Source organism: Sapajus apella, unplaced genomic scaffold, assembly GCF_009761245.1.
Source record: "Sapajus apella isolate SASKATOON/1434 unplaced genomic scaffold, GSC_monkey_1.0 scaffold643, whole genome shotgun sequence".
Classification (NCBI taxonomy): Eukaryota; Metazoa; Chordata; class Mammalia; order Primates; family Cebidae; genus Sapajus; species Sapajus apella.
The window spans coordinates 3,491-13,919 of NW_022437569.1; the positions used below are offsets into that span (position 1 = coordinate 3,491).

The following is a 10,429-nucleotide window of genomic DNA, read 5'->3' on the forward strand; positions in this document are numbered from 1 at the left end:
CTTTTTTTTTTTTTTTTTTTTTTTTTTTGAGACGGAATTTCACTCATGTTACCCAGGCTGGAGTGCAATGGCGCGATCTCGGCTCACCGCAACCTCCGCCTTCTGGGTTCAGGCAATTCTCCTGCCTCAGCCTCCTGAGTAGCTGGGATTACAGGCATGCACCACCATGCCCAGCTAATTTTTTGTATTTTTAGTAGAGACGGGGTTTCACCGTGTTGACCAGGATGGTCTCGATCTCTTGACCTCGTGATCCACCCGCCTCGGCCTCCCAAAGTGCTGGGATTACAGGCGTGAGCCACCGCGCCCGGCCCAACTTTCCTATTATCAAAAGGATAGTGCCAAGGCATTTAGGAGAAATTTGCCCCCATGACATAAACACCTCCTACCAGGTTCCACATCCAACACTGAGGATTAAATTGCATCAGGAGGTTCAGAACATGGACATCCAAACCATACCACAGACCAACTAAGCTTAACAGATAGGTACAAAACTTTTCAGTGAAAAGGAAAATAATACGCAATATTCTTATTTGCACCCAATGTATTCTGTTAGAACACATAACAAGTCTTATTAAAGAATACCAGCTAGGTGTAGTGGCTGATACCTATAATTTCAACAATTTGAAAGACAAACGTGAGAGGATCACTTAGGACCACAAGTATAAGATCAGTGTCGTTAACATGGTGAGACCCTATTTCTACAAATAATCAAAAAATTAGCCAGACATGGTAGTGCATGTCTGTAGTCTCAGCTACTGAGGAGGCTGACGTGGAAAGATCACTTAAATCAAGGAGGCTGAGGTTGCAGTGAGCCAAAATTATGCCACTATAGTTTAGCCTGGGTGACAGAGTATGATCCTGTCTGAAAACAGACAACAAATAACTTTAAGACCAAAATTATACACTGTATGGTATCTGACCAAAACTGAATGAAACTAGGAATTAAAAGCAAAAGTAAAACTGGAAAATCCAACAATATCTAAAAATAAAACACACAGGCCAAGTGCAATGGCTCACACCTGTAATACTAGCATTTTGGGAGGCTGAGGCAGGAGGATTGCTTAAGGCCATGAGTTCGAAACCACCCTGGGCAACATAGGAAGACCCTGTCCCTAATAAATAAAATAAAAATAAAACACATTGTTAACATATTCCTGCTCAAGGGTCAAAAATTTTAATCTTGTTAAGATGCCAATATAACCTACAGAGGTGAACAAATTCAATATAATCTCTACAGAAATCTCAGTAGCACAGTTTTATTACAGAAATATTCTTTAAAAATTTTAAATTTGATTATGAACTATAAACACCCATGAAAAAGAACAGAGGCATTATATTTCCTGATATTAAAACATTAAAAGCTACAATAACAAAAGCAGTATGATACTGATACACAGACAGATAAACAGACAAAAGAACAGAATAGAGAGTTCAGAAATGAACCCTTGTGTATATGATTAAATGATCTTCAAAGTTGCCATGAACACACAATACAGAATTATTTTCAAAAAATAATGTTAAAAACTAAATGTCAGTACTGATAAAGTTGGATCATTTCCTTGAACCATACATGAAAAGTGTTTTCAATAAAATACTTACGCATAAAAAAGTTAACTCTCTTAGAACAAAATGGAAAAAAGTCATGACATGGGTCTTGGCACCATTTTCTTAGATACAACATTAAATGCATGAGCAAAAACAAAAAACAGAAAAATTTAACTATAGTAGACTTCAAAATTTCTGCACATTAAAAATAAAAAAATTGGCCAGGCACAGTGGCTCACACCTGTAATCCCAGCACTTTGGGAGGCCAAGGTGGGCGGATCATAAGGCGTTTCAGGAGTTTGAGACCAGCCTGGCCAACATAGTGAAACCCCATCTTCACTAAAAATAAAAAAAAATTAGTCGGGTGTGGTGATACACACTTGTAGTCCCAGTTACTCAGGAGGCTGAGGCAGGAGAATCCTTTGAACCCAGTAGGCGGAGGTTGCCGTGAGTCAAGACTGCACCATTGCACTCCAGCCTGGGCAACAAGTGAGACTCCATCTCAAAACAACAACAACTCAACATTCAATTGAGTGAAAATGACTCATAGGAAATGGGTGAAAATATTTGCAAATTACACGTGATAAAATATTCAAGTGGGCGCGGTGGCTCACCCCTGTAATCCTAGCATTTTCGGAGGCTGAGGTGGGCAGGTCACCTGAGGTCAGAAGTTTAAGACCATGGCCGGGCGTGGTGGCTCATGCTTGTAATCCCAGCACTTTGGGAGGCCGAGGCGGGTGGATTACCTGAGGTCAGCAGTTCAAGACCAACCTGGCCAACATGGTGAAACCCCATCTCTAAAAAAAAAAGAAGTTTAAGACCAGTCTGGCCAACATGGTGAAACACCGTCTCTACTAAAAATGTAAAAATTACCCGGGTGTGGTGGCACAAGCCTGCAATCTCAGCTTCTTGGGAGTCTGAGGCAAGAGAATCGCTTGAATCTGGGAGGTAGAGGTTGCAGTGAGCCAAGATTGTGCCATTGCACTCCAGCTTGGGTGACAAAAACAAAACTATGTCTCAAAACAAAAATAAAAACAAAAAGGCGGAATCTGTTGATGATGAAATGAAAATGAAACCTCTGTTGATTGTTAGTAGAAAACAAAGATTGTCATTATTTTAAAATGTTATAAATGTTTCTCATATAATTTAAAATGAAATTCGTATCAAATACAGGAATTCCATTTTGAATCTGCAGTCAAACTGCAACAAAAGACCTAGAACACATATTTGAACATCTATGATTATTGTACCTCTATTCACAAAAGCCAAAAGGCTGAAGTACCCAGATGTCTCTTCACTTATGAACATATCAAAAATGTAACATATACATACAATGGAATATTATTCAGTCTTAAAGAAGAAAATCTAGTCATATATACATATATATTTTTTTGAGACAGAGTCTCACTCTGTCGCCCAGGCTGAAACGCAGTGGCTTGATCTCGGCTCACTGCAACCTCCAGCTCCCAGGTTCAAGCAATTCTACTGCCTCAGCCTCCGAGTAGCTGGGACTACAAGTGTGAGGCACCACGCCTGGCTAATTTTTGTATTTTTAGTAGAGACCTGTTTCACCATATTGGCCAGGTTGGTGTCGAACTCCTGACCTCATAATCCACCCAATTCAGCCTCCCAAAGTGCTGGGATTACAGGCATAAGTCACTGTGCCTGGCTATATTTTAAGATAAACTTTGAGAATATGTCACCTGAAATAAGCCAGAAACAAAATGATGGACACTACATGATTCCAATTATATGAGATATCTTAAATAGTCACACTCATAAAAACATAAAGTGCAGCTGGGCACGGTGGCTCATGCCTGTAATCCCAGCACTTTGGGAGGCTGAGGTGGATGGATCATGAGGTCAAGAGTTTGAGACCAGCCTGACCAACATGGTGAAACCCCATCTCTACCAAAAATGTAAAAATAAGCCAGACATGGTGGTACATGCCTGTAATCCCAGCTACTCAGGAGACTGAGGCAGGAGAATCGCTTGAGCCTGGGAGGTGGAGGCTGAAGTGAGCCAAGATAGTGCCACTGTACTCCAGCCTGGGTGACAGAAAAAGAAAACCAGAAAGTAGAAGGGTATTTGTCAAGGGCTGGAGAGAGGAAAAAATTTTTTTTTTTTTTTTTTTGAGATGGAGTCATGCTCTGTAGCCCAGGCTGGAGCGCAGTGGCATGATCTTGGTTCACTGCAAACTCCATTTCCTGGATCCCAGTGCAAGAAATTCTCCTGCCTCAGCCTCCCAAGTAGCTGGGAGTACAGGTACATGCCACCATGCCCAGGTAATTTTTTATTTTTAGTAGAGACAGGGTTTCACTATGTTGGCCAGGTTGGTCTTGAGCTCCTGACCTTGTGATCTGCCCGCCTCAGCCTCCCAAAGTGCTACAATTACAGGCATAAGCCACCGTGCCCGGCCAAAATGGGTTGTTACTTAATGGGTATTTACGTTTAGTTTCACAAGATGTAAAATTTCTAAAAGTCTTTTGCATAACAACGTGAATATATGTAACATGCTGAAAATGCAAAAAAAAAAAAAAAAATTTTTTTTTTTAAAACTGTTTCACTCTTCTTGCCCAGGCTGGAGTGCAATGGGGTTATCTCAGGTCACTGCAACCTCTGGCTCCTGGGTTAAAGCAATTCTCCTGCTTCAGTCTACTGAGTAGCTGGGATTACAGGCACCTGCCACCACACCTGGCTGATTTTTATATTTTTAGTAGAGCGAGGGTTTCACCATGTTGGTCAGGCTGGTCTCTAACTCCTGACCTCAGTTTATCTGCCTACCTCGACCTCCCAAATTGCTGGGATTACAGGTGTGAGCCACCATGGTCCAGCCTGCAAAACTTTTTTTTGACTCTCACTGTCACCCAAGCTGGAGTGTTGTGGCACAATTATTCACACTTAAGCCTCAAAACTTCCAGGTTCAAGTAATTCTCTTCTCTCAACTTCCCAAGTAGCTAAAGCCACAGGTGCACACCACTATGCCTGGCAACTTTTTTTTTTTTTTTTTTTTTTGAAACAGTTTTGCTCTTGTTGCCCAGACTGGAGTGCAATGGTGCGATCTTGGCTCATCACAACCTCTGCCTCCCAGGTTCAGGCAATACTCCTGCCTCAGCCTCCTGAGTAGCTGGGATTACAGGCATGTGCCACCACACCCAGCTAATTTTGTATTTTTAGTAGAGACAAGGTTTCTCCCTATTTCTCAGGCTGGTCTTGAACTCCCAACCTCAGGTTATCTGACTGTCTTGGCCTCCCAAAGTGCTAGGATTACAGGCGTGATCCACTGTGCCCGTCCAGCAATTTTTAAAATCATTTTGTAGAAAGGGAATCTGCCTGTGTTGTCCTGGCTGGTCTCAAATTTTTGGGCTCAAGTGATCCTCCTTTCTTGGCCTCCCAAAATTCTGGGATTACAGTTGTGAGCCACCACTATGCCTGGCTGAAAAGTACACTTAAATAGGTTTAAGATGCTAAATTTTATGTTATGTGTTTTTACAAACATTAATTTTTCTTTTTCTTTTGAAATGGAGTTTTACTCTTATTGCCCAGGCTGGAGTGCAGTAGTGCAATTTTGGCTCACTGCAACCTCCGCCACCTGGGTTCAGGTGATTCTCCTGCCTTAGCCTCCCGAGTAGCTGGGAATATAGGTGCTCACCACCACACCCAGCTAATGTTTTATATTTTTAGTAGAGACAGGGTTTCATGATGACCAGGCTGGTCTCGAACCTCTGACCTCAGGTGATCTTCACGCCTCAGTCTCCCAAAGTGCTGGGAATACAGGAGTGAGCCACCACAGTCAGCCACAATCACTAATTATTCTAAAACAAAAAGAAACTTTTTGATACAGAATTTTTTTTAACAGGACAAAAAAGGAGGGCCACTTGAGCCTAAAAATTTGAGATCAGCCTGAGCAACACAGGGAGATTCCGTCTCTACGAAAAATTATTTTCAAAAATTACCTTCAAATTATAAAAGTGTTTCTCTCACACAAAGGCAATACATATTCATCATTAAACATAGGGAAAATATTTCCATGACTACTCACTTAGACAAGATAAAACAACCACTGAAAATCAGCTAAGAAAGAATATATACAAGATAAGCCATAACCAATATTGAAGTCATATTTATAGATAAACACACATACATATATAATCTGATCATGATAGACATATGGCAGACTTATCTCTTAATTAAACATCACATTGACTTAAAGTGTATGAACAGAATTATAAATTGTATAAAATTGTAATACATATGTAAAACCAAATAACACAATAAGCTGACGTTAAGAAACCTATACTAAAAAACACTAATATGAAACTGCACAATAAGAGACATGTTTACTCATAAAATCTGGTATGCAACATTGATGTACCATTAAAAAGGAATTTGTCTGACTACAATATTTGACTGTAACTGTGTACTCATACAAGGCAAGTATTTTGAATCATTAGCATGCACTGTATGGCAGTAAAATTTCAGAGAATATGCAGTACATAAATAAAATATTCTAAGGTTGGGTGTGGTGGCTTACGCCTGTAATCCTAGCACTTTTGGAAAATGAGGTGGGTGGATCACCTGAGGCTGGGAGTTTGAGACCAGCCTGACCAACACGGAGAAACCCGTCTCTATAAAAATACAAAATTAGCTGGGTGTACTGGCGCATGCCTGTAATCCCAGCTACTCAGGAGGCTGAGGCAGGAGAATCACTTGAACCGGGAAGGTAGAGGTTGCAGTGAGCCGAGATTGTGCCACCGCACTCTAGCCTGGGTATAGAGTGAGACTGTCTCCAAAGAAAAAAATAAAGCATAGCTTACACTGCTAATTTAAAAAACTTTTATTTTGCAAAATATACTTAGAGCCTCTGATATATAAAACAAATATTTTGCCATAAATTGTTATCATTTAGTTGTATGCTAAAGAAAGTGGGTGAAAATCCTATAATTCCTTTTTGCTTACAGCAAACCTAAATTTACAAGTAACTATTTTAGTAAACTTGGTGTGCCTACCAATTATCTAACTTACTTCAGGCATAATATGTAAATTCCAACATATTGTCTGAAATGTTTAGATCTAAAATTTTAGACAAGTTTGAAATAAAAAATAGAAAGTAAAAATATAGGTTAGGTGTGATGGCTCACACCTGTAATCCCAGCACCTTGGAAGGCCAAAGTGTCTGGATCACTTGAGGTGAGGAATTTCAGACTAGCCTGGCCAACATGGTGAAACTTCGTTTCTACTAAAAATACAAAACTCAGCCAGGCGTGGTAGCAGGTGCCTGTAATCCTAGCTACTCGGGAGGCTGAGGCAGGAGAATCACTTGAACCAGGGACATGAAGGTCACAGTGAGCTGAGATTGTGCCTCTGCACTCAAGCCTGTGCAAAAGAGTAAGACTCTGTCTTAAAAAAAAAAAAAAAAAAAAAAAGGAATGTAAAAATATCTAGGAAGAGTAACATAAGAAAGATTAAAAAAAAATGAAAGGTGCTTTATTTGCTTATGTTCCCCACAGCAAGAAAAATTGTCAGCCATTCTTTACAAAAATGCCTATATAAGAGAATCAGGCATTTTGGCTCATACTTGTAATGAAAACTACGTTGAGGTTAGAGAATTGCTTTAGGCCAGGATTTGAAGACCAGCCTGGGTTATGAAGCAAGACTTTGTCTCCAAAATAAGTTCCTTCAAGAGAACTTTGAGATCTAGGGAGGGAGTTGTGAAACTCTGTCCAAGCCCAAGATTGAGGAGTGTTCTTTTCAGAGGGCAGGTCCTCATTCAGGTGGGAAACTACAGGACCCCTGGCCTTGACTACAAACCAAGAAATGGCCCACCCAACACGGTCCATGAGAATTCTGAGCTTACTCTGTAAGCATCCCAAACTCCTCCTAGCCACAGTCTGGGAGAGGTCCTGCCTTTCCAGAGACCTGGAGGAAGGTACCCATTTATAGCCATGTGGGCAGGCCTACAGACCTTGGTCTTTGCTGTGGTCCCTGAAACAGTTCAATGACTCAGTTCCAGCTCCATGGGTAATAGTTCATGGCCAGTTCTGCCTACATAGAAACCCACACAGTGATCTGTGAAAATCCTCTTTGGTATTCAGTGAAAGCTATACTAATTCACATCCTGATAGAAGGGCCATTACATATGGACCTGACTGCAGAAAACTGCCCTAGTATCTGCTCCACAGAAAAAAGTCTTGAAGGATATACAGGAATAAAAATAAAATAAAATGAGAATTACAATTACCCAAGCCCTTTGTAACAAGCCACCTAAAAGTGGACCCTAGTGCAGACATAGCAGCCTTGTGACCAAGGTACAACCCCTCTACTACAAACCCAGAGGGCATCCCATTACCCGAGGGACCCAGCAAAAGATCTTTACCTCTTGAAAGCAGTTTATAAAAACTTGAAGAGGTGTTTGCTCCTTCAAATTCACAGACACCAATGCAAAACTATATCGTACTCATTGTCTATGCTTCTATTTTAATGTAGCACTGGAAGTATGCGGCAGAATCATGAGTCAAAAACATCTTTAAAAAGCCATTGAGGCCGGGCGCGGTGGCTCAAGCCTGTAATTCCAGCACTTTGGGAGGCCAAGGCAGGTGGATCACGAGGTCAAGAGATCAAGACCATCCTGGTCAACATGGTGAAACCCCGTCTCTACTAAAAATACAAAAAATTAGCTGGGCATGGTGGCGCGTGCCTGTAATCCCAGCTACTCAGGAGGCTGAGGCAGGAGAATTGCCTGAACCCAGGAGGCGGAGGTTGCGGTGAGCCGAGATCACGCCATTGCACTCCAGCCTGGGTAACAAGAGCGAAACTCCGTCTCAAAAAAAAAAGAAAAAAAAAAAAAAACAGATGAAGCAGTAATAGACATTACCATCAAGGCATTTTTGTTCGAGAGCCAGTGAATAAATGATTGAATTAAGACTAGTGTGATCAGAGGCTGGACATGGTGGCTCATGCCTGTAATCCCACCACTTTGGGAAGCCAAGGCAGGTGGATCACCTGAGGTCAGAAGTTCAAGACCAGCCTGACCAACATGGAGAGACCCATCTCTAATAAAAATACAAAAAAAATTAGCCAGGCATAGTGGTGCATGCCTGTAATCCCAGGTACTTGGAGGCTGAGGCAGGAGAATTGTGCTTGAACCTGGGAGGCAGAGGTTGCGGTGAGCCGAGATTATGCTATTGCACTGTAGCCTGAGCAACAAGAGTGAAACTCCATCTGGGGGGATGGGGAAGAAGGCGGGGGGATAATGTGATTAAAACAAAGAAGGGGGCCGGGCGCGGTGGCTCAAGCCTGTAATCCCAGCACTTTGGGAGGCCGAGGCGGGCGGATCACAAGGTCAGGAGATCGAGACCATCCTGGCCAACGTGGTAAAACCCCGTCTCTCCTAAAAATACAAAAATTAGCTGGGCATGGTGGCGCGTGCCTATAGTCCCAGCTACTCAGGAGGCTGAGGCAGGAGAATTGCTCGAACCCAGGAGGCGGAGGTTGCAGTGAGCCAAGATCGTGCCATTGCACTCCAGCCTGACACCTGGCGATGGAGCGAAACTCTGTCTCAAAAAAAAAAAAAGTCCCTCCGTACTTCACTTAAACTCTCTTTTCTATATCCCTCTAATCTATCTATATTTAGTTTTTTTTTCTTCTTTTTTTTGAGACAGAGTTTCGCTCTGTTGCCCAGGCTGGAGTGCAATGGCGCCATTGCGGCTTACTGCAACTTCCACTTCTGGGTCAAGTGATTCTCCTGCCTTAGCCTCCCAAGTAGCTGGGATTATTGGCGAGTGCCACTATGCACTACTAATTTTTGTATTTTTAGTAGACACGAGGTTTCACTGTGTTGGTGAGGCTAGTCTGGAAGTCCTGACCTCGTGATCTGCTCGCCTTGGCCTCCCAAAGTGCTGGGATTACAGGTGTGAGCCACCGCGTCCAGTTAGGTTTACTTTTTATAGTGATAGGGAAACAAAAAGAAATAGAAACAGACTGGGCCATCCTTTAAATTTTGCTGGGAATTATAGGACACTCAGTGGTCACCTCTCAGAGTTTTTTTTTTTTTTTTTTTTTTTTTTTTGAGATAGAGCCTTGCCCAGGCTGGAGTGTGATGGCGTGATCTCTGCTCACCACAACCTCAGCCTTCTGGGTTCAAGTGATTCTCCTGCCTCAGCCTCCCAAGTAGCTGGGATTACAGGTGCATGCCACCACACCCAGCTAATATTTGGTATTTTTGTAGAGACGGGGTTTCACCATGTTGGCCAGGCTGGTCTTGAACTCCTGACCTCATGACCCACCCCCTTGGCCTCCCAAACTGCTGGGATTACTGGCGTAAACCACCGCGCCCTGCTTTTTTTCTTTCTTTTTCTGAGATGGAGTCTTGCTCTTGTTGCCCAGGCTGGAGTGCAATGATGTGATCTCAGCTCACCACAACCTCTGCCTCTGGGATTCAAGCGATTTCTCCTGCTTCAGCCTCCCTAGTAGCTGGGATTACAGGCATAGCACGACCACGCCTGGCTAATTTTGTATTTTTATTAGAGATGGCGTTTCTCCATGCTGGCCAGGCTGGTCCCAAACTCGCAAACTCAGGTGATCCACCTGCCTTGGCCTCCCAAAGTGCTGGAATTACAGGTGTGAGCCACCGCACCTGGCCGATGTGTTGGTCTTTATAGTTTAAGAAACACAAAAAGGCCGGGCGCGGTGGCTCACGCCTGTAATCCCAGCACTTTGGGAGGCCGAGGCGGGTGGATCACGAGGTCAAGAGATCGAGACCATCCTGGTCAACACGGTGAAACCCTGTCTCTACTAAAAAACTACAAAAAATTAGCTGGGCATGGTGGCACGTGCCTGTAATCCCAGCTACTCAGGAGGCTGAGGCAGGAGAATTGCCTGAACC

The 10,429-nt window shown here is 42.8% G+C and overlaps 1 protein-coding gene across 1 annotated transcript in view; it reads right to left on the bottom strand.

Moving 5' to 3' along the window:
• LOC116546164 (zinc finger protein 100-like) overlaps positions 1–10,429 on the bottom strand; it is a gene marked incomplete at its 3' end in the record, with an annotated part of 32,796 nt that overhangs the window by 3,487 nt on the left and 18,880 nt on the right. Inside the window, exon 2 of the mRNA XM_032272494.1 lies at positions 7,403–7,502. Within this exon, the coding sequence (XP_032128385.1) occupies positions 7,403–7,502 (100 nt within the window). The remainder of the gene's footprint in view (positions 1–7,402; positions 7,503–10,429) is intronic.